This window comes from Temnothorax curvispinosus, unplaced genomic scaffold (assembly GCF_003070985.1).
Source record: "Temnothorax curvispinosus isolate PA1 unplaced genomic scaffold, ASM307098v1 QBEX01006738.1, whole genome shotgun sequence".
Taxonomy (NCBI): domain Eukaryota; kingdom Metazoa; phylum Arthropoda; class Insecta; order Hymenoptera; family Formicidae; genus Temnothorax; species Temnothorax curvispinosus.
This window is the reverse complement of record NW_020216518.1, coordinates 1,326,275-1,352,455: the sequence shown is the minus strand read 5'-3', so window position 1 is coordinate 1,352,455 and position 26,181 is coordinate 1,326,275. Positions and strand designations below refer to the sequence as shown.

Here is a 26,181-nt window from a genome sequence, read left to right as displayed (position 1 = left end):
CGGCGGCGTTCCTTTAATCCACCTACACGCCCGGATCCCCCGGCAAAAAGAAAGAGGATCCGGAGCGTTTCATCATGATGGATCACGAGACTCGTCCATATACCTGAACGCTACCTCCTGCTGCAGTATAAAACTGCAGAAGAAAAATCAATTTGCTGTCCTCGATCTTTAAAAAAAGAAATATGTTACGAATAAAATAAACGTTGTTAAATTAATCACTTGGCGTCATTTTTAGAATAAATATAAATATTTTTCGTAAAATAAGTTCACATGCATAAATTTTGAAGGACCGCAGGAATACTTCAGCGTCCTTATGTATCTTCTAATTATTACACATAGCGTTTTTACGGAAATAACGGTGTCAGTTCGATATACCTGTGCAACAAGTTTTTCGTAAATCTTTAAAGGCTTGCGAGCACGCGAGATTATTACGGCGAACGCTGTGCAAGCCTGATGTCCTACCTGTGCAATACAGCAACGGCTACGTCACAAATCAATTGTAATGTTGGCTTTTATTATGAAATACGGGTCAATAAGTTCTCCCAAGGCAATTTCCTCCTGTATGCCGTCGCACGTTGTGTGGATCACACGATCGCAATATTTATGCTACGCTGAATGTAATCAGTGCACAACGTCACAGTTGCAGTTTCGACCTTTTTTTCCTTTTTTGCTTTCGAATACTTCATCAAGTGGATCTAATACAGTATATTTATAGTTACAGAAATACAACATCGTTTTATTCAAATTATTTCAGCCTCGGCGTGAGAAAAACGCAATTTAAATGCTCTACATTTCATTATCTAAAACATTCGCGTTTATTTACGGGATGTCCCAATTCGCCAGTATCCCTGTTATTTTGGTGTTTTCCTCTCTTGTTGGCAGTTTTATTTTTTCGCCAAACATAATTTCTCTCTGCCGCAACTTTTCGGATACGCGAGACATTTTTATGCAGCTCCAATTTCACTCTGGCTTATTCAATTTTTTTTTTTACAAACTTTTTGCTCGCGATCATTTTAGTTTTAATCCGTTCCATTGCGCGCGATGTGTGAGTAAGTTTCGTTCGCAATCCGCTTAGCGTTATCATGTGACAAAAGCGCCGGAAATATCGAGCGCGACCCAGGCTTAATTTCGCGGAATTTATCAAAATCGATTTATCCGTCGGGCTCTCTCGGGCCCGATCTCGTCCGCGAATCTATGGATTGATTCGACAGCGCGGCCAACTTTCCGGAGAATTACGAATCTGGGTCAAATGGATCCATCGAGTAATAACTTTTGAGGTTGACATTGAGGCAGCGCGAAATTCCTCGAGGCTTTCATCCGCTTGAACGATATTACGAAAAATGGAATGCTTGCTTCTGTCATATAGACCGGATCTCGTTCGTGATGTATTAATACTGCTATTAATATCAATCTGATTTGAGCTTAACTTGCTCTATTAATATTTAATATTAAAAATAGACAAAATGCTTGATTAAAAATTAACAAAATTTTGAAGTTAAAATATTAAGAAGATATGGGCCTCCTATTGTCAATCCTTTTTTCATTTTATATTGCGAAAGATTTACAAAAACTCTGCTGTGTACATCTTTTATCTCGCGCGTGAACCATTTTAATTTTATATTTTTATATGAAACGTGTATTACAATACACAGAAGAACTCATAGCGGGTCAGTCAAACGTAATCCAGAAGGCAATAAAAATTTCTAGGAGCAGGTGCGAGACTTACGATTTCTTTTCCGAGCACGCACGCTGCCCGATCGTTAGACTGGAAGCTTTATTCGAAAGCACAACTCGCAAGCTCTGTTACTTACACAGAAAAAGTCCTCCCCGATTCTCCCCGCCGCCTCTGCCGCGTAACTTTACCCATTTGCAACTTTCGTGTTGCGCGCCCCGGCGTACCACCCTTCTTCGCGGAGAAGGACCTCGTTTCCCCTCCCCCCTCCCGATTTTGTTTTCTTTCCAACGAAAATGGTTTTACGTTCTCACATAACAAATCCCGCAGACGGCGGAGGAGAGAGAGACCCCCATTAATATTCCTTTTCTCTCACTCGTAATTTCCTTTCCGCGATCCCGAGGTGGACAAACGTTAGGATAACGTCTCTCCGTCTCTTTTCTGCAAAGTGCTACTTCACGAGACGTGAGGAACAAAGCTTATGACGGCATAATGTGCAAGACGATATAAAATAGCAAGACGTTCTTCTCGGAAGAGATTTAAAGTTGAATTTTCTTATAGGCAGACAATGCACACATAGTCAGGTTAATTGACGTTGAAGTAAATGTGGATATACTTATATTCTTCAACGATAAAGCTATATAATAATACTTGTAAACTAGAGTCAAGACTTACTTCGTTTTTAAATGCATCTCTCATTGTACAACAATAAATTTACAATAGTCCACAATTTCATTTTTGCTTCTCTTGTAGTAGTTACGATTAATTTCTACCCTATTTTTAAATTAAAATTTCTGTTGAAACAAAATGCATAACGAACTAACTAAAGAAACGTTAATTGGAAGGTTCTGCTATTTATCGATACTTTTAACCTTTAACCTATAGTTGCGTTCAGTCTTTTTATTGCAGAAATTTATTCCATGCATATCTTGAAACTTCATTTAATGTTTTTGAACATTTATTCTGAATAAAAAAAATCTGCTTTATTTCGAATAACACAGTTTCAGAGCGCTTTCGTACAAAATCAAATCGACGATGCAATGGAAACAATTAAACTTCCTGCTGCAGCACTTCCTCGATCGATTCTAGATTAAACAAGTATTATTGTTTACCGAAGTACCATATAGATATCCAAACATGCGGCAAACAAATATTTGAATAAAAATTATAACTGCGATAAAATTTTAATAAAATAAATGCTTTGTACAAGGGCTTCCCGTAAAATTCATTAGCATTAATGGAATTGTTGTTTCGTATAATTGCAAGTGGTTATTAATTTGCTATGTATTCAGTGCGTCATTCAATATGCAGTGAATGCGTAAATCGTTCAATACGTAATAGCGAAGGGAATCGTGTCAGGATCCAATTATATTCTTCTCGTATTTTTTAACGATTGCTTTCTTTAGAATTTATTGCAGTATATTATAGAATTTAACAAGCTATTAAAATGTACATCGAATCAATTATGTAAGAAGACAAATGAAGCGAATAAAAAGTTCGACTAGTTCTCATAATAAATTTTAATCATGTCATAGTTATATTATAATTGGACTCTGCCTTGAGAGAATAATTTAATTCCTTGAAGTACTTCTAAATATATATGTATATATATATATAAAATTTTGCGTAACTAATCGCCCACGACATTTTATAATCTTTACATAAAAGTTGGAAAACTCCTTATTATAAATATTTAATTCTCAAGAATTTGGTAGCATTTGGAGTAAATACGGAAGAAAATATTTCATCATCTTCTCTCGCTGTCGAGATATCTTGATTTCTATCTGAAACTAGCTTTCTATAAGTTTTATCCGTTTAAATCGCACAAAATAAGTTTCTAACTTAAAAAGTAGAGAGAGAGAGAAAGAAATTCTCTTTATATATTGGAAATAAAAATAAATTCCGCAGCAACATAAAATGCAGGTCGTATCGGTTTTCTAATTTGGCGCAGCATCCAGCCGCTCGTGAAGCCGACAATCGATATATACGTGCAATTATTAATTAAGAAATTACTATTTCGAGATACAGTTAATTTTATTTAAAGAATTCTGATGTCTGCCGTTGAAAGAACGGCGCGTGTCGCCGACACGTTTTACGATCTCATTCTCGATCAATAGCCGATACGTCATCGTTGAAGGATATCCGATATCAACCGATATTTCACGAGGAAATAATGCAAGATCCATTAAAAAGACGAAATGGACAATTGCCGATTCGTTCAGATAAATATACCTACTATGCCGCAGCGCGTAGTATGGCCAGATTAAACGCAATAATGTATCTGATAATATATTTGTAAAACTGAAATTATAATTTAATTATCTGGGAGTTAATGAGCTTTCTAATTTTCTCTTTCAGTGTATATCGAAAACGGCAATTATTATTTATCCGACCGGTTGAGTTCCGTAAAATTGATTTGATCCCAAGCACGAAAATCGGTAAACCAATGGTGAACTTGAAGCGTGAGTAATTAACACTATGACGCATCGCTTTCATAATGCTTATCTAAAATTTCTGCGTAATAAAATTCGAATATCTAATTGTAAGTCCGTTTATCGCTCGTAAGAGAGAGATAATGTGATAAGTATAAAGTATTTGTAACACGAGCAAGAATATGAGACAATATTTTTCAATGAGAGAGAAAGAAAGAGAGAAAGAGAGAGAGAGAGAGAGAGAAAGAGAGAAAGAGAAAGAAATTAATAATCTCTCCTCTATAAAACATTTATTTGCGATAACTGTATGTATTTACATAGCAGATAATACGAATGATCAAAGAGCTATTATAATTATGTTATTGGAAAATAATTTGAACGTTTATATTTATTCCTTCCTGTATAAACAGTATATAATAAAGTAAAAGCTTCTATTTATATGCTATTTCAGAGACATGATACGAGACTAATATATTTAGCAAGCTTCTGACCTCTACAATGAATTGAAGAATGAATTAATGTTTCGACAATATATAAGATTGCCGCAATTGAACGCAATGGAATAGGGGGAAAAGCAAAAAGGAAGTCTTTTGCTGAACTTTGTAAAATCTTCAAATGCGTGTTCGCGAAGAAAAAAAAAATCATTGCTTCCCTGCAAAAGTCACTGTCCGTGCACAATATAATATTCTATTCTCATTGCATCGTAGATGTCTTCCTTAGAATCTGACGTTTCGTTTTATCTATTCTTGAATTTTAGAAAACACAACAACGCACGCAGAAGGGAAATAAATGCTTAAAACATTCAAGGGGCATTTTCCCGTGTCTCGTTTTGGAAAGCGATCGCATACGGAGAATGGCACGAAAGCAATGCACCGACCACGCACTCTTTGGGAAACTGCCAAGTCAAGTATAACGCTCAGCGGAAAAAGTCGATTCGACAGACCGACGAAGACCGGTATGCGGGACATTCGATGAATTTATTTATTCGCAATATTCATTGATTACGCTCCATTCGCGATACGCTCCATTATACACTTTTTACGGCTGTCTTCCGTCGATAATTTACGATTTCTCGGCGGAAAATATCTCGAGATAAAAATTATAAAAAAAAACTGTACCGTTCTCCTCTGAAAAATTGAAATATTTTTAATATCAATGTCTTCAACTTTGTATATTTCAAACGAGACCATTCCGAGGGTTATTAAACGTGAACCGATAGCTCTTCCCGGCCTTTTCAGCTCTTCCCGTCAGAACCGTGAAGAAAAGTAATCGCAGCTACGAAGAAACGATATGAATTTTAATGCACGTTCTTGGCAAGGATCTTTGATCATGCTGAGGATATTTGGAAGGGAGTAAAATCGATTTTATCATTGGTACAACAAGGGTGATAGCGAAATTGCTGATGGAGACGACATCGGACAGTCCAAGGAGTCTCCCTCTCATCCTTTCCGGGTTGCTTTCGTTTGTGTCACGGCCGCGACGGCCACGAGGTCATCGACCGACCCTCCTGCGATTCCTGCTGCTATAGCAGTCCGGCATCAACGAGCCCTTACTTTCACTACCTGCATCGTGTTGAATTATTTTCAACACTTCTTTGTTTTTCTTGTCAGCGACGATGAAATTGAAAAAAATCGTAAGGTACAATAATTTATACACTGCTGGAAAATTATCCGAAATTATCTTAACATAATTAATATATGTAATCTCTTTTAGTATCTCTGTTAGTATTGAAAATACAATATATTTAATAATTTATAAATAAAAAATAAATACAATATTTATCTAACAATTTATATATATATATATCTATTCTCCAAAAGGATTTCTACAACTAATTAATTATCGATTTTCCCCCCCAGAGCTTTCGGCTAATATTTTACGGCAATTGCTGCAAGACAAATCTCGAATTTTTCACTGCAGTTTTGTTGCGAAGCTTAACCGCCGTGGGCGTTTAATATTGTCGCAACGGCGCTTCTCGTGTCGATAAAATCAAAAGGATCGAACTGTACTGCACGTCAAGTTACACACAAACAGATAAATCTTAATTCCAGGGAAATAGAACGGCAAAACACCACGCTGTTTTTCCACGATCCCCTTGATCGGCATTTTTTTTAAATCGACAAAATGAAACGCACGAACGGGAACGTAAACCCCACGGCGCTTATTGCACGTTCATTCTCCCTGTATATCTCTCGGAGCCAATGCGTGTGTGTAAAAATGGACCGACCAGGCGCCGGATTATTCGCGTGGAATTCCGCGGTTGTATACGTCCGAAGCTTTGAGCTTTGAAATTCCTTTCTGCCGATACTGACAGCCAATTAGCACGATGACGCGCGCGCGTGCAAGCACACTCTCCTTCTCTTCTCCCTCGCTCTTGCACCTGCACGCGGAATCGGAAGCAAAGAGGATTAAGCTCACCACACGCTCTTCTCCTTCCTGATTGCCAGGTTCAAAGTTCATGATCCCACGTCGATGCGAGCACCGTAAAATAAGATTAAATTGCACTGGCGCGAAAGCAAACGACATAGCTCGAATGTTGCGCGAATATCACTTTATATTTTTTGTTCTCCGAAAAACAAAGTATTTTTATTACCTAATAGCCATATGTCTCATGCAAATTTTAAAACTTGAACGATGAAAATATCTAGAAAATTGTTAAAAATGCAGTATATGCGCGGACGATTGCCCTCAATATCATCGTGCAAACTCGAGTTTTTAATCGAGGTTTCACGATATCATATGATACTCCACACTGATAATTTATAAACGAGAATAATCGCGAAGTTACGCGAAATAATTAAAAGAAAAAAAAATAGTTCTTTTGATTTGTAAACGTCACTTTACCGGCACAAAAAGGGTACACTCCGAAAGACAGTCATCAAACAACTGAAAAAACCTTTTGATCTTTTAACGAAATGAACTTCCGTTTTTTAAACGGGAAATTTCTAAAAATAGCTATAAATTGAAGGAACAAGTTTATTGCATTCCTTTAAAAAAAAAAAGAACAAAGAACAAAGGGCGAAAAATATGCTGGTCGAATAGTCTGTAGGTACCCCGACATGAAATAAATAACCGTGAAGAAGCTTGTGTTCTTGAAACTATTAAGGTCTATTGAAATTTTTGAAAAGCTTTAGACAATAAGTATTTGTCTCTTATTTAAAAAAGAATCTCTCTCTCTCTCTCTCTCTCTCTCTCTCTCTCTCTCTCTCTCTCTCTCTCCCTCTCTCTCTCTCTCTCTCTCTCTCTGAAATATATAGAAAATTTAAAACATCATAGATTTGAACCAAGTTGCAACGTGGAAAAAGCATTCAGTACTCTTTCCTACATTTTTAACAAGTATTTGTCTCTTATTTATATAAAAAAGAATCTCTCTCTCTCAGAAATAAATAAAAAATTTAAAACATCAAGTTGCGACAGATAATAGATTTGAAGCAAGTTGCAAAGTGAAAAAAGCATCCAGTACTCTTTCCTACATTTTTGTAAGTGACAGTAATAATTTGTATCCTCGGAATTTTTCGCTTCTTTCTCTTTCTCTGACATTCATGTGACTCAGGAAAACTCTTGAGAAAACCTTAACTCCACGTATAAAATAAACTTTTGATATTGCAAAAACGTACATATTTGAAAAAAATATAAAAGTAAAAAATTATATTCCTCTATTCGCCAAAAATCTCTTCTATTTTCGTTAAATTAATCAACATTAAGTTATTGACTCGAGTTCGACAGAGAAAATACGTTCGTTTGTTGTGTCAATCGAAATTCGTGTATTTCGTACATCACAATCGCCCAGATAAAAATACAAGTAAATAGAAAGAAGGATAAAGAAGTAAAGAAGTTAGTCCGTAAGAAGAAAACATCGATTCAGGATTTCAAAGTTGCTATATAGAGTTTGGGAATCGTTTTACGATGTTAGCGTAATAAGAAGCATTTTAGGAATGTATATATACTTTGTCTAGTGCGCATATACATGTACGGGGATTCGCGTTCGGTCGACGTCGATGTCAAATATCGACTGGGACGAGAGTAGAAGTGGCACTAGCGTGGACGATACTTTATTTCCAGAATGAGAACGGTCCAACGGTTCGTCCAACTCGAATCTCAATAGCCGTATACCCACGCGAGAAAGCCAGATCGATTCTTTCGCCTGGAAAGTTGGTCTTTTATTCCGAAAGAATAACAGCGGTCTCTCGGTCCCCCCGCTTCTCCCCGCGCGCCGAACAGAACCCTGTATTCGATATCCGCGTCTTACAAAGTACTTGGCTCATCCGAGAAAAGAAAAATATTTTCCACCACATACGCAGCTATACCGTAATCTCACGTCAAGGTGATGTCGGAAAACTAAACACGCGCGTATCCCCCGCCTTTGGTATATATTTACTTTTTTCCTATTATTTACTACGCCTCCGCTGCCGCCACACCGCAATGTAATAGTTTCTCACCTTTACATATAGCAGGGCAGTGACACACAAGTGCAATCTTAATTATCAATGTACAAATGCAAATGAAATATTAAAACCAAAAAGTAACATTTTAACCGTGCAATTAATTTCATGTATAATTGATTAATATTAACAGGTAGAAATTAATAATAAGCCGGGACTATAAATTTGGTCACGCAGCTAAAATTGATATGAATTTATATCCAATAATTTACACGTTGTTTGCCTCTCCGGACGAATTCATTTACATTTATATTTGCAAATGATGAGATCGATATGCATTTTACAATGTTCTAAATTACGAAGGGGAGATTCTGCTCGTAAAATTCGCCGAATGTTTTCTTTCGAATAATTTTGGAATAACAATTCAGCGGCTGAAAAAATTAAGCCAAGTGAGACACGAATTTTGTTCGCTGTTAAAAAGCAAGTTTAACGTGGTGTTGATTCGCGCTTTTCCGACGAGAAAAAAGAACTGTCCCGTTCGAATAAAAATTCTTGTCTATAATATTAATGTCAACTTCTATAAATTTCAAGCTTGGCTAAAATCGACTTGTCTGCGCCGGACCATGATGAGAAATAAAGTTTCTTGCTGCATCCTCTCTTTTTTAGTCATGTCAAATTATCAACTGCTAACCTTCTCTCCTCACATCCCTCGTTCCATCGCCATTTCTCTCCGTCCGCGTTGCCCCGTGTAAGATTAATCGGCGCTGCTTCTTATTGGTCGCTTCTGCTTATTCGTGACGAGCAGCAATTATTCTCTCTTCAACGTCTCACGACGAAGCTAGACCTGAGCCTCACACGTATGTACGAGTTATCTATCGATTACTTGATTTCGAAGTACAGTGTGTTACGGGAGCTTTATTTTAAACGGCGGGATGTCATTGTACTTTCTGAGAAAAATGTGCAAATGAAATCGCAAGACTCATTTGCAAGAAATATTCCACACTTTTTTTTTACAGTTCGTTCGCTTCTTTTCCCTGTTTGCCTATTCAGAGGGTTGAGAGAAAATAGAAAGGGTAGAAATTAACATTGTCTTCATTTACATTCGATTTGTTCGATATAATTAATAGAGTTATTATGATACCGTTCAGCTCAATTTACAAAAATTTTTCCAAAGTATTTTGATCGACGCAGAGTATCTCTATGTGAGGATACTGTAAAAAACATTCAATCTATTTTTCGAATAATATGCAAATAAATTGACTTTACCACAAACAGAAAAAAATATGCATATTTTCAATTTTATTTTATCCAGAATATTTTTTACACGTAATTTAAAGGTCACTATGACATGGAGTTACTGTAACATCATGTTATTTAAAAGTTTTTAGAATTAAAAGTTAGGTTTCACGTTTGTAAGTGGCAAATACGGTCTCTAAATTTGCTTCTAAAAATACAGATGTTGGCTTTCAACTCGCAAGAGTTGAAGACAGCCAATATTAAACAGAAACGCGACAAGATGCGATCGTTTGAAGCTTAACAGGGCAGAAGCAAAGGGAGTTTATCTTCGTTCCTGACTTGAAAGCAAACGTCGGCAGCGCGTAACTAGATCCGCCGGAGCGACGTGTTATCACTTCGCGCTTAGATTCGCTATCGCGCCAATTTGCACGTGAATACTTTCCCGCACATTAGTCTCGCGAATTATTCGCCGCTCTTTCCGTTGAAAATTCCCTGAAACTCGCTTCTCAGATTTCCGGTTTTGTATGCTGACTAACGTTAAGATATAACCAGAAAAACGACGAAACGCACCGAGTGTCGTAGAGAAGCCTGAATAAAAAACAAAGAAAAGCAAAAAAACATCGAAAAATCGAAAAATATAAATTTGTAATGCTTATATTTTGCCTCTTACGCTTTTCAATTTTAATTATTTCCTCTTAATTTTATCTTATTAATACATAACAGATTTTATCTCGATAAATTCACTTGCAATTTAATTATAAAGATATATATAGATTTTATATTTAAAAGTTGGAAAATTGTGCCAATAATTTCGTTAAAAAAAAAAATCAATATTCGTCGCAAAATCTATCACTAAAGCTCGACATATTTATTCTGAGGGATACTATGTAAATATAGAGCTGAAACAAATTAAGGTGGCATCTCTTTTTAGGGTGGCAAAACCGTCCTCGGCGCGTCTCTTGTCATGTATATTGCATACGCGTGCGTCGGGTGTCTCGGGGCAGCTCGACGCGAGTGATGCTGAACGTTCCAAAAACGACCTACCTACGAAAAAGAGAGCCAACCCGTATAAGTATACGTATATGCGGACATCATTCCACATTTCCACCGTCGATATTCTATATCGGATGAAAACCTCCCCTCGTTGCGCTCGTGTACTTTGGGAAGCCGCGATACCTTCGCACGTGCACCGTACCCCACGCTCCGTATTATGCGTAAAATTTTCGCGTGACCGCGCACACGAATGGCCGCATCTCGTTCGCGGCCGACTCGCGCCGCGCGGCGCGCCGGGGTGTTATCCGGGCCGCGCGAAAGCAAATACTCGCTTACAGGGTGCATTGGGGCAGGGGGTGCCCGAGCTCTCGGTAAAAAGGCACGTGTCGCTTATTTTCGCTCGCGCCACGTTCGCCCCGTTTCTAACCCCGTTATGCTCGTATAATCTCGTAATATCGGGAACTTACTGGAACGCGCGCGACGCGCGTCGAAACCAACGGACGCTTTGCGCACAAAAATGTTTAACGGCCCTCCATTCACGGAATAAAAATACCCGAAATCTATTTGTTTCGCATACACGACCCGATAATTCTGTCCGGTTTTAATATCCGCAATATTGGTCGCGTTCGAACGTTTTATTTATCTAAATAATACGATAAAAATATACATCGATGAATTTATGCGCCGTAGGGAAAACGTATTAAAAGAGAATTAAGAATTAAAAACTGCAGTTGGTACAAATTGATTAAAAAAAAAAAAAAATTGTAAACTATTTCGTTTCTGCAATCTAATATCATACACTATTTATTTTTAAATAATTAATAGACAGTCGCTCCGCGCTGGATCCTTTTGAACAATACGGAACGGCATTACCGCAGGAAGGAAAACCACCTGTACCCACCCTTACGGGATTGTTTTACTCGTTACTCCCCTTTTTTTTCTCCTTTTAACTTTCGACCTTTCAGCGCCGCCACTAAACCCTCTTTTTGGGGGAAGCGAAAGCCGGATAGTCAGAGGGGCGACCCGCCTATTTTCGAGGGAATAAGAACAGGGTTCTTAATCCTATAATACATGCGCCATGTGACGTCAGAACAAAGGCAATGTGCGAAAAATAGCGGAGTCGAAACGCCTCACGTATACATTGTCGCGCGCGACGGCGTGTGCGGTTCGGGTGTACGTGTGTGCGGGGTGTTCGAACGAAGATGTGTGCTAACAGGGTTGCGTTTCGTTTATGTAACAAAATGCCTTCGAGCCTTTCAGTTTTCCCGATTTTCGAACTTCCGATTCTAAGTCCGCAGAATTTCCGTCTCTCCTCTTCGTAAGTAAATCCCTAAATAAAATTTTGGAACTCTCGCGATATAGAACATTATATCGTTTCAAGATCTTTTCGGCAAGTATTTCAAATTAATCTTCATCGGCAATTCCTCTGGTTATCGTATAAGCGAGCTTATTTGCACAAAATTATTCTTCATGGGAGTGTAGCGCGACTACTCAAGTCGTCCGCCTGGGGAACCTAATTTCCCGAATTTATGCGGTTCTCTTTCCCTCCCTCTCGTTCTCTTAATTTGCTGGTCCTTTACCTAGTAATTCGTCGAACAAGACTCTTGTGGGACTATACGGACTAACGTTGTTATAAGAAAACGCAATACGGTGGTGCTCGAGTTTCCGCGTTTAGTCTCGAGAAAGCTCATTACCGGCCGCGATCGTCTAATCACGGGAAGAAGAGCGAACAGGAGAAAGTGCTACAGGTACTTCAGGATTAAATGTGAACCGTCTCGGGATCGCCCGAAGGAGCAGGAAATTTCGATCAAACTCGCCTCTCCTTATCAAGTGGGAGGGGAAAAAGTGGCAACGCAAAAGCTCGCCTACGCGAGAAGTGCTTTACTAGGTAATCCGAAAAGTCCATAAATACATATTTTTTTTATTATTCCTTTAAAAAATATTTTTTAAAAATGCAACCGAGATAATATTAATTTTTTAATTGCATCGAGCGAAATGCCATTGTGGATATTATTAGAGTTACTTCCATAATGTTGTAATTTATTCCGTAAAATCGTAATATCAGAAATAAAATATTGAAATGTGAAATTTAAATACGGGGAAAATTAAATGAATAACAAATATTGGAAATGTTTCTTTCCTATTCGGTTATCTCGGTTAGAGTCAAAACTGCATAAATGTGAAACTACTAGCACTAGTAAAGAATTCACAAGTAAGCCAACATTTCTTCTTTTACAACATTTCTTGCGTTTCTTCTTTTCTTTTTGTCGCATTAATTCGGTACGTCAAGGCGGTGTATCGTATGTATCGCAACTTTCGCGTGCAACACGCGAAAGGTCGCGAGCTTTAAATGCGCTTCGAAGCTTTAAGAACTGCGATTTGCCGATCTCCACGACCTCCAGATTTGTTGCTGCAGATATTACTACCGGCGAGTCACGGATAAAATGAAATTGACGCTTAAAAACTTCTATTTCAATTTTTTTTTTAATAAACAATGAGGAAAAACACGCGTGTATGTATATATGTGATGTTTTAATCATTGAAGCTTACGCGATTATTACGAGCTACGAGTACAGGACATGCGCAGAGAATAACAATGTACAAAAACGAGCACAAATTGTCATTTGGATAATTATTAAAAAAAAAACAACTTTCAAAAGCTGGAGCAAAATTAAAATAACTGCGAAGTTAATCTCTGTGTCGACACGTCAGCTGTTGCGTGGCAACAGGTGGTACTTTGTGCAAATAAAAAAAAAAAGCATAATCAGTTGCCACGACCTCTCGCATTTAACATATTAAAATATAAATCTTTGTCGCAAAAGGGATTTTATAATGAAAAGAGACGATTTACATGCACATCCCAACATTGTAAAATTTTTATAAAGATATTCATGAATAAAGCTTTTTTTTATGCTCTTGCGTAACTCTTGTCAAAAATTATATAATTCCCTCTTTCTCTTGAAATTATGATAGTCTCAGCTGCGAGACCTGTTTAAATGTTAATTTAATCCCTTTAAAGGCTTTAGTCTTTACCGCTTGTTGGAGCATCTATGCGCAACAATCGCCATTTTCACTTCTTTGAGCCACCAAGCCGTCGTTTTATTCGCCAGTATAAACGTAAACAAAGAAAAACCCACAAACTTCCATCCCTTTTCTTTTCTTACTTCTTATAGCGCGACCCAATGCCGCAATTAGAGATGCGGAAAAATGCATTTTACATTTTACTAATTTCCATCGCGTTTCATCATGAGATACCATAGACTAAAGACGAAAACGTATCGTTTTCGCACGTTAGCGGCATCGAAATTTGACCTCGCTGAAACCGTAACGATCTCGATCTCTCTATTTACGCCCAACGTGGACAAACGTCAAAGGATTTCGCGTCTCCTATATACATCTCCTTTAAAAGATATCCTAGATAAAGCGGGACTGCTGAAAGAAAAGCGAGCGGCAAAGAGCAGGAGGGGAAAGAACCCACCCTCCGAATGCCGAATGTGGGGAGAGCAGAAAGACACACATACACACACACATTCACACTCTCTTTCTCTCTCTCGTTAAATATCACACTGAAGAACCTTTCCGTCAGGGACTTTCGAGGACAAAACGAAGCGCCGACCGCTTGCGATAGATATTGCGAGTCGGTCGGGTGCGGGTTACGCTATGGGGTACGCCATTGTTTTCAAAGGGAAGGTAAACGCAGAATACGAAGACATAGAGAAGATATGGGATGGAGAGAGGAAGAGAGTCGGAATTATGATTAAATTTTCGACCACTCGTGCGCGAAGCGGCAAATATTATCGAGTCCAGATAAGATGCTTTACATTCGCGCTAAATATGACTGCGCGATAAGATATTCCAGATATGTACGTTCAGTGGTAAATGCGACGACTTACTGATATTCATATCGCGTTGACGTTGAGTACGATTCTCGTACAAGATTGCTAAATAAACGTCATTCAATTAGCTTTAATCTCGTACGAGTTCGAAAAAAAAAACTGATAAATATTTTTTTTAACTTTCTTATAAAATCTCCGGATAGGCTAACTTCCAAACACGATATGTGATAAGCTCGCTGCACTTCGCGGTATATCTATTACATAATTTATTATTACGACCATAAATAATGAAGATCAATCAATGCGGGACGTCGACAGAAGATTAATATAACTCTTTTCATGATAGAAATATTGAATGCCAAGAGAATGGATAAAAGCTCACGTTATCCATATGTTATATAAGTCCATAAAGCCACTTAAATTAAACTCCATAAAAATACCGAGTATAATTAAATGAAACGACATTATCAGTCATATTTTATTTTTGCCCGTATTTAAAATCCATTATTATTATTATCGTATTTGCTGTATTAAAAAAACAAAAGCAAATGAAATGCATTTTCCTTCCATAAAAAGAAAAACGTTGCTAATATAATTCGGCCAAGAGATTTATTTTTCTCGTATCGCATTTTCTTATTGCACGCCCCACGCAATCCCAGTATATATATTCCGTAGTAGGGATTTAATTAAATCATGTAACGGCGGCGGTAATACAAAGAAATAAAATTTTATTCCGAATATGGGTTTTCGCGAGAACATTGCCGGTAAAAATCCTTTGTTGAATATCTGTGCGCGCCCGGTGTAATAATAACCGCGCCTCGCGGTCCAATTAATCTCGCTGTTTTTCAGCGGGAAGAACTGTTCGTATAACGTAAAGCACGATAACGATGATTAGGTATGCCGCGAATGGGCAGCTGGTAACACAACAAACTTCAAAAAGTTGCCTTGCGGTCGGAAAAGTTGTTCGGATGCAGGTTGGCGAATACCGTACCGTCAAAACGCAACCAAAGAGAGAGAGAGAGAGAGGGAGAGATATCGCGTTGTTCTTATATACAATCTGACCATTATTATATTCTTACTTAATTTTACCGCGACGTAAAATTTTATCATTTCATCGGGATCTTACTCGATCTTAGAAAATTCGCGCTCACGCGATACATTATTTTTAATTTTCATAATGGCAACAGACGCGATATGAAAGGAGAATACGACGGAAACGTATCCCTGACGTATCGCGTTTTTAGGTCAGATGAAAACCGCTCGAACCTTGACACGAATTCGTATACTCTGAAAACTCGCTTTTATCTTCCGTAGGCAAGATAAAAGTCACATCGTGAAACTTATCTTCATTGCGCGGTAGTTATGCAAGTTGCAGAAGTACACTCGACTTCAGCAAGCAGTATTCTCGTTTAATTTCAGTAATATCTCTCTTTTTGTATATATATTTGCGGACTTCGCTCTTAAACAAAAAAGTTTTTTGGACGCATTATCTTCTCTTAAACGGAAATAACAATGCCATTAAGCTACTGTACTAATATTAAGCTGCACGAGTCGGGAGGAGAGAATGGGGGATAATTAAAAGCCCGCACATAATTCGCGGACGGGAGTTGCCAGTCGCGCGCACTTCGCGCGTTGGGAAATTTGTTCCGCGGGAACGTGCTCAATCGGGAATACGAGTTTTCAAGAACAATTCACAGAACGCGTATGTTTCAGTCCGAAACAGACGCGTGTTGCACACGCGCGCATGTAAATTTGCATGCGAGAGCAAGGGAGAGCGGGGGAGGAGAGAGAGCGGAGGGCTGCAGAGAGAGAGAGGGAGGGAGGGAGATGTAAAAGCGTCGTAACAATTATCGGGAGGCATCACGCGCGCGCGCGCGCGCGCGCGCACTTTGGGTTTGCACTCAGACGTAAAAGCTTACAATGCATATCGCCGTGTTACAGCAACGCCGGGCCGCTTTATCATGTAAATGAACCGTCAACCACGAAGAATGACGATAAATCCCAAAGACGAGTGATATAGAGCGTTATAAATGCTCGGCCGCGCCAGCCGCGGGCGTATTGCAGCGCCCGTGATTAATAAATAAACGCAATTTTGCGATTTTCGTCATGCGCTTCGTATTTGCGCAAGATATCGACGTTTCAAAATTGAAATTATAACAGCGCCGTACCGCAGCCCGATTCACGTGCGCGCATAAGCAAACATACTTTATATCATAGACACACAATATTATCTTCCTTTTAATTCTGGGCCGCGGGGTAACATTAATTACGTTGCTTTTAAAACGACGATTTAATGTCTGACGTTCAAAAAAACGTAATATAAGAAGATTAATATAAAGAGACGTGCAAAGTAAACTTGTGCTACTAGTACATGAAATGTTTATTGTTATTTCAGTGATAGCAGATTTGTTGAATTATATAGTACACGTGTTTCAAATGTGTTAAATTAAAAAATAAAGTATAAATAAAAATTGTTATTAAACTAAATTGATTGTAAAATAAAATCGTCGAATATAATTGTTTTAATTACGAGGGATTGAAGAGATCTTGTCGCAAAACTAACGGCTGAAGGAGATGCGGAAAGCGAAGAAAACTTTATTATTCATTTAATTTCAAGCGCACTTTACTCTAACGGAGTTTTAATTCCACGTTTACTTATACCAAGGAATTTAATATCATAAATTACGAAGTCGTAATAAATAATGACCTCGCTCGAAATTCTTCCGTTAAGAATTTTCATCTTGAATTTAAATAGCGTATATATCTGGCCTTCACGTAGCATTGTAGCGAGTTTACCCCGTATATAAAATAGCGCGATATCAATGAAAACACGAGACGGGGATGCAGTTGATAACAAGTTTACGATCGCCGCGCCGTTCGCTACGCTACTCCTCCGCGTAAAGCTCGGATTACAGGGGATATCGCGCCCTGTCGTGCGCAATAACTAAATAGCGTCTAGCTGCCGATTTTTCCCCGAGAAACCGACGAAATTGACGAAATCGACTCGGTCGGACGAATCGATACGCGCGTGTAACACAATTGCTCACGCAATCCCTCTTTCGTTCTCTCCCTCTGTCTTGTCGATTCAATTAAAATACACTTTAACCGCGACGCGGCGATCCCGGGTACTTGCGTTATTTTTCCGCGAGAGGAAAAAGGAGTTTTCCCGAGCTCGTCGATCGAATCCCACCCACCGACGGGTTGGTTTCCGGCACGAGGGGGGCAGCAGGGTAAAAGAGGAAAAAGAGTACGAGGGTGAAAGCCGACGGCAAAAAGGTCGGCCGTCAAAAGCCAGAGTTGCATCCCCTTTAAGCCTGTGGAAGATGTGTGTGTGCGTGCGTGTGCGTGTGTGCGTATTTCCGTGTGGATCGTATATGCGCGTGTATGTGTGCGTGTATTTTTTGTATGCATGTGCACACGCGCGTGTATACGCGTTCCCAAGAGCTTATAATAAGAACGCGAACGACGGAATCGTATTCCGGGGCGACCTGCGCACTTTATCGGCGCGACGCCGCCTGATTAGATAGCACGGATAATCGTAACGACACGGTAAAACCTCGTGGACGTTTTAACGCCGAATTAACTCAGTGCAACTCGTCGAATACGCATAGATCGCTCGTTGCAGCGCGTGATAGTTGTACCAAAGCGAGGAGGCACGAGCGGGGAACTTTCGGTCCAACATCTGGAAGACGTTCTTTTTACTTTCGCGTTTATATAATACAGTAAGAACTTCTAGCACTCGCATATTATTTTATACGCCAGTCTCTTACATCCGATGTAGACATGTTTGTGAATACTTTAATTTTAAAAAAGCATCTCTAAAAAAAGAAAATGTAATACGCAGAAGAATTATTATAAATACTCTGTATTATGCATCTCTACAATATTTTTGCTTTAAATTATTTGTATCTTTCTACAATAATATTTACAGCCGTAGCGACGGGCGCCCGGAGGGATGCATGCGATATACATGCATTACTCCGAAAAAAATAATGAAAAACAGGTCGTACAAAGTTTCATAATTAAATATGTCGAGCTCGGTTAAGAGGTATTAGTTTCACTGCAAATGTTTGATGCACGTTTCGTAATTACGGCGTTGTTCTTTGATGCAGTTTGCAGGCGACTGCAGCCTCGTGTGCAATCTCACGTCGGTGATTGGCCTTTGTAACGTAACGTAACGAGGCGTAATGCAGCGCACGAAAACGTAATCAACGCCGGGACAAACATCGTAATGTCCATGTAACTCCGACGTACAATTTAAATCAACGGGGAACAACCCCGGTGTCTACTTGCTTGATAATGAACTAACTGCCGCGCGCGTTCTATGCCCGATTAGTTATTATCGATACGTAACAGTCGCATACGCGATATTCGCAACGCGCACTTTGTACCGACGGAGTATCTCAACATGTAATCATGCTTGTCGAAAGCAATTATTCAATACGATTACGTTCGGTTAATTATTTGAACGGTAATAATCCCGCATAAGCCATTAGAATTATGTCAACCACTACGTGAGCATAATAATTTATTATTTGCATCGTGATAATATTGTGGAAGAATTAAACTATTGCTCGTTATAATCCATTCAGTTTGGCTATATGGCGCAAATTTTATATATTCATTTTTCTATTCTACATTAATTTTATTTAATTTAAGTTTATAATTAACGTAAATATATACATGTACTTAATCCACCCAAAAGTGTAAATGTTACTCTAATCTCTAATTATTATTATCTTATCTACACAGCAAAATTATAAAGAAACTCTATTAATAATATTGAGTGCCAATTTATATAAATTGATGGAAAATATTATCGTTATCGCATATTTTTTATCTTCTGTAATGTATTATTCTGTCGTATTTATATAAGTATATATTTAAATGATAGCAAAAATTATATGTGTGACGAAAAAACAAAATTGTTTTGACATAAAAGATTTTCCCGACTGGACGAGATTTATTGTTTACCATAAATTCGCTCGCCTCTCCTGCACGTGTTACTTTTTCTATCAAACGTTGTCCTTTTTAAAACATGAAAATGTAATGAGAATTATCACGCGCAGAATGTCGCTCAATTTCCAACGTAGATTACGTACGCCCGTCACAACCGCAATGTTATCGATGCAACATCGACGCGATAGCTATAATTAATTACTCTCGTGGTTCACCATAGCCCGGTTCGCGTGCTAAATAATCCAAATATTACAGCGCTTTACAACGGACGTGCTGTTTAGCCTATTCGATCGGCCACATTTTACGTCGCGTTTGTCACTCACATTTCATATTTCACATGCTTGTTCCATCCAACACCTTTCCCCAAACATATACCTAGTCCCCACATATCGACCTCGAACCTCCACCAAAAAGATTTCGAAAATATAAATCGCGCCTGCAAACAACTGTCAGACTGTGAGATAGATTACTTTCTTTTCTGCAGAATGTATATCGCGTCCTAAAAGCGAGATTGTGTCAACTGGAAAAAAAGTGAGCTTTTCGGGAAAAGGTTTTAAAAATTTTAAGTCTAATATTTTTTGTTGCTCTCACATGATGGCTTAAATCTTTCCTCTATTTTCTAAAAATAAAGGTTTCTAAAAAATTATACTATATATCTTCTGTTACATAATTTTACTATAATTTTTTGATCGTTACGTTATTTATAAAAAAAAGTATAAGAGCCACGTATGTAAAATAAAATTGTGGCATTTTTCCAGGCCATAAACCGAATAAAAAGCGTTTATGCATGCGCAAAAATATAAAATCAATTTTTCTTTTTTGGCTATGACAGTCTTCTTCCGAGAGCGCGATTTATATGCGCGGGCCATGATATTTATTTTCGCCGGTAAATTACGATAAGCGGCACTCGAGCCACGATAAGCCTTCCATCGTCGCGAATATTGATTGACATCGACGTGAGTTCGTAATAAATAAATCGCGCCGGATGATTTATTGCTATAGTTCCGGAAAGTCGATGTGAGAAGTCGCACATGTGTTTATATTGGCTGTTAAAAATTATACAGACGATGAATTCGCGATTATATTGGTATCATTACAAATCGATACTATCGATAATAATTAATACTATATTATAATTAGTAAATATTATGTTAGTGACATATAATAATCTCCTCATATTTGCTTCGATGATATACATTGGATTTTGCCCGGTACAAGTTTATTATTTAAATATATGAAAAAGTATCGCTCTTATATATTTAAATAATAAATTTATATTATATATTTAGTAATAAATGTCATACAAGAAATTCGTTTGAACTGCTTAAATTGGGAAACAAAATTCAAAATAAGATTAATTAATAATTAAATCCTACTTAAACTGTAATGTAATTGTCTGCATTGCGTTTATTTCATATATAGGTTTTCTCGATATCGAAAGCTATTTTATGCTGTTATCATTGGACGCAGGAGGCATTAACTACGGTTATTCCTGACAGTGGCGTTTCACCCTCCGAAAATGTCCATAGCAATTGTTCGGCATCGTGTTTGCCTCTGCATTCGTCGTCCCGTCACGAAAGCCCAGAGACCCAGAACATTTCGTGCACCGTATGTAACTACCCTCTACTACGAGTCGCCGCTCTGGCCCAACCCCTCGGTAATCCAGCTGGAAACACATGGCGTCATCGCGTTCGACCGCCTGGCATATGCAACGAAATGCCTTGCGTTCGAATGAGAGCAAAAATCATCAAACCAATCCCACGAGTGCGAAGTGTATGCATGTATATATAACGGTATATATATGTGCAGATATATACATCTGTATTCTATTTTATCATTCCATATAAAGTGGACTTCGAGTCGGTGTTAGTTTCGTGAAATGCTCTTATAAAATAAGTGTCTTGCGATATGATTTATGATTCTATATTACGCTAAAGTGGCATAGATCATTTACAAGATTATGCTGTAGTTTTTTTTTTATTATCTAAGTGTTAAATGGCATGGTCAGTTATGATCATTTATTTACTTCGATTATTTGTGAATGATTATAACAGACGCTTAATAACGTTGAATTATCCCACAGATGAATGAAAATTATAAAGTTATAAAGGTCAAAGTTGAAAAAGCATCGAGGGACACATACGGGCGAAATGAAGACGAACGGAGGAAGTCCATTCGCGCGAGTTTTTAAGGTTTTCGATCGAAGCAAGCTTTTCCGTTAAGCTCGTTAGGTTAGGTGCCCTGACCCTTCACGCTCGTGGATTAGATGGCCATCGTGATTAGAAGCTCCCTTTAGCAGCCCTTCTGTGAGTCGCTACATTTTAGGAACTGTGCCCATAACGCTTCGTCAGCGTAGTAAACACAGGAGTTCCTCCTCTATGCCGGATGTACTTTCCGTGATGACTTTCGAAGGACAACTCAGACAACTCGCAGTTCGAAATTTATTATCGCACGTAGTCAAAAAATCTTCCAGACAGACAACGTGTTATTAATAGGATTCTCGCTGCGTGAAACGTAAACCGATCTTTTTTTAAAATTGAACCACCTCACATTTTAGGTTTGCGCTCCGCTCCGATTTTCAAGAACCTCAGATTTGCAGAAAACATCGTCTTCCGTTTCCGTTCGTATATACATATATTTAAAATTATATAATCCTCTTTCACTCATAAAATAACATTTCAATATTCGATAAGTTTACTATGGAACGAATAAAGTCGAATAATCGGATATTTTGCTGTTAATTATAGAACAACTTCATATGTCGCCAATAAATATGAGTATTTCTCGGATAATATTCGAAATGTCAAACATGACGTTAAATCACACTTCATTTTAGTCAACGGGGCAATTTTACTGTTTTCTTTATTCTTGGTTATTAATACAGTTGTCTCGTAATGCCATTAGATAATCTTATCAGTTCTGGTTCTATTTTTGCGAAGGCAGATAGCGATGTTGTAAACTATGTACATGCCGCGCGACTTTAACAGCGAAAAAAGTTTCCAATTCCGCGATCTCTTCTCTCTTTATCTTTCTCTTCTGGATTTCGATCGCGATCGCGCGTAGAGAGTAAAAGTAATGAAATTTTTTGAAGTTTCCTTTGATTTGTCCCTCCGCCGACGTGAGTTTTAACGGATGCGAAAATGAGATCTTCGTCTTTGAACTTTCTGCCAAGAAGTTTCAAGAAAGATGCTCTCACGCGTATTATCCATCCGCACTCAATCCCCCCTTCGTTCCCCCTGCTTCTCTTGCCGTCACTCGTTCACTCCATTCGCGCTCTCTCCTCTCAATTTAATCGAAGAGAAGTGGAGAGATGCCTCCCAAAGACGGCGTATCGACGAATCCTTTCTGGATGCTTTCAAATATCTTCTTAAAGCAATCGTCCACGAAATTGAACCTACAGACTAATGTAAGACGCGAAATCAATATTATCATTCCGGCGATACTTAATACTCTTCTTTCATTCGTTTGACGTTTCTGTCGTTTGTTTGTCGTTCCGCTTTATATCAAGCAGATATTGAATATATCAATAAACGATCGAGGATTTTATTTCATCTGCGAAGTCGTAATCAAGCTCGAGATATGTGTCGATACTGATTCTGGAAAATATTGATAATTATATTTGATAATTCATACTAAAGGACTGTTAAACAATGTAAGATAACTCTATCGGAGCTGACTATTAGCTCTGAATAATTCCAAGAGCAAGCATTGCAGGTTATATAACATGAAAATGCATGAGTTTAAGTAATCTAACATCTACAGTTCACGTCCTTTCAATTCTTAATTATAATTACTGCTAGTAAAAACAGCTGTAACGGTCTGAATACAACTCCATTATTTATTATCCGTTTCATTTATTCATTTAAATCTAATTTAAATAAAATTAGATTTATCCAATATAGCTTTTTTTTAAAAACAAATCAAATTCCAGTTCTCGCAAAAATACTTGCAACGCTCGTGTATGTAGGTACGAAGATGAGGAAGATCCGTATAGGAAGCAATTTCAAACGAATATTCAATGCGCATCTGAAAATACGGATTCAATGTCGAAATAGCTGATATGCAAAGACAGATATCAATGCTACGTAAAACAGACTGCTGACGAATATTCATTGCTGTTAAACGCCGAACAGAAGGCATGTAACTACTCAAAGATTAACCGCAGACGTTCAAGAAAATGTAGATGTAAATTCACTGAAGAAAGAAAATAATAAAGGGGAGTTAGAAAAACGTTTGAATAATACACGCGCACTATTATAGAAATAATCCACTCATCTATTCGAACACAAGCGATAAGAACCTGTCTTCAATATGTGTCACACATGTGAAACACTGTGCATGTCACAGTTAAAAATAAAGTTGAAGGAAGATAATTTAAAAATATAAAAAATACAGCAATCGCGACTTGTCTGTATATACAGAACAGGACTGAAACCACTCAGCAGTTTGTGCATCCGCATCCGCTTGCTTCAGTTTCGTATTGACCAAACAAGACCGGTATCGGCTGAGGTGCGCTTACGAAGGCGAAAAAGTGCTCGGTTTCGAAGAAATCAGGAATCGCTACGTGACGCGCGCGAAATACGGGCGTGTGTGTGTGTGTGTGTGTGTGTGTGTGTGTGTGTTTGTATACGTGTATGCAATTCTTTCTGAATATTTATAACGTAGAACTCGGGGCTGCCGTGACGGCGGTCTCGGGCTACTAGGCGGAATATCATTTGAAGAACGCCCGCGCGCTTATTCATCGCCATAATTGAAACGACTCTCGGAATAAAATCCGTTCGCGAGAAACAAGCGAGAAACCATTTTTAACCCCGTCGCTCCTAGCGCAAAAATACGTATCAAGATTATCTAATATTAAAAAGGTGGAGAAGTAGGGTAGATCTCGGAGATAGAAAAAAAAAAGCTTTTCTCGCACCTGCACGTCGACATCATGTACTTTCATTAAAAGAGATTAGAGAAACGTACGTTGGAGTCCCTCAAGAAAATAAAATGCTCGTGCAGAGTCCTCGTGTAAAATGAGAATGTAATCCTAACATGGAGCCATTACTATTAAAAGATCGAGAAAACCTTTTACCTTTTCTCACGCCATTTTTCACTGTCTCGCGTCAATTAGAATTATAAAACATTTATAATAAAATAGCAGAGATTTTAAGAGATTTTAACCCTCCGTCTGTATACGTTTCTTTTTTTTTTGCACCCTCGGAGTGTATATATACGTGGGTCTGTCATATTTGACTATTTTTCTCCACTTTAAAGTATATATTAAAAAAATCTGAAAAAGTTCACAAAACGTCTGTCTACATTGTAGTCATTTATAGTCATTTTGATAAACATCGTTTATTTATTATTTTCTGGCAGGCTTGCAAGTTTTATAATTACGAGCGGATATATCATTCTGGCTCGGACGCCGTACACCCACGTATACAGACTGAGGATTAAAAAAGTGTATATATTGTGTAAAAAGTGTTTGTAATATATACACGTTATAAATGTGTTTGTTTTTTTTTCCAAAAAACGCACAATATCGAGTTTTTTACACATATTGATGATAAAAGCAAAAGTCTTTAATTGAATACATACATTCATTTATAATAAACAAATCCATATTTCATCAAATTCATGACAGGAATAACGGCTCGTAGAAAACCACAGCATGTTTATATTACCGTAACGAGTTTTTGTTAAATAATCTTTTTCGCGCTCGCGCGACGAAAGGTCATGCACGAACAGACAATAAATTGAATTATGGTGCTTAAATAAAAGCAATCATTAGCGCGACTGCAACAAACTGCAATCGTTCAATCAAACTGTTAAGAGGGATCCGTGTATATGCGCGGGCTGGTTAAATCGAAAATTCATAAAACAATACACGTGCTCGTGGATAACCCATCTTGACCTCGATATGAGTATTTCGAATTGTTTGTAATTCACCGTGTCGGAATATTCAATCCCACAGAATATTGAGATTCAATATCTTAAGAACTAAGGGAAATAGCCCACAAATATTGGATACTTCCTAACGTGTAACAGTTTTATATTTCCAACTTCCTTTTTCACCCCGTTCTCGTCGCATACGGTGCTTTTCATAACCGAGTAAGGGAGGCTCTTGAAAAACTCTCGACATTAAAAATGACTGAAAGATGTAGGACGGTCTTCACTCCAAAAAATGTAATTTTTTAAATAATTTTTATACATAATACTTCACGTACACAAAAGCATGGGTGCGCGCGCTTACCGAGAGATTTTAGCTTCCTCAATATATCATATAAATTCAGTTATATGTTCAAACATAAACATCTCATTATACCACCCGGCAAATCTTAGTTAAAAATACTATGAAAAATTAATATACCTCTGCACTTTCAAATGGCCGGATTGAAACAATGCAATTATCTCGTAGTTTGATAAATGCGATATTTTCGGATTTCCCTATTAGAGCGTGATCGATAAGGGCTAATTAATTTATCAGCGTCGATAGCGCGGTGTATGCGCTTTAATTTAACTTGGATTATCGCGAAACATGCTCTCTCCGTATCGGTAAAAAAAAATAAATTAAACCAGCCACTTTATTTTATTATTTTATGAAATATTTTCGTGCTGGATATGATAAGAGGGCTTGTCAGTTTTCGCGATTATTTTATTTAAAAAAAGCGAACACCTGACCTTTCCGA

At 37.9% G+C, this 26,181-nt stretch overlaps 1 protein-coding gene across 1 annotated transcript in view; it reads right to left on the bottom strand.

Moving 5' to 3' along the window:
- The window catches only part of LOC112456308 (mucin-16-like), a 29,390-nt gene extending 22,826 nt beyond the window's left edge, over nucleotides 1-6,564 (bottom strand). Inside the window, exon 1 of the mRNA XM_025018764.1 lies at nucleotides 6,523-6,564. Within this exon, the coding sequence (XP_024874532.1) occupies nucleotides 6,523-6,564 (42 nt within the window). The remainder of the gene's footprint in view (nucleotides 1-6,522) is intronic.
- Between the last annotated feature and the right edge of the window lie 19,617 nt (nucleotides 6,565-26,181).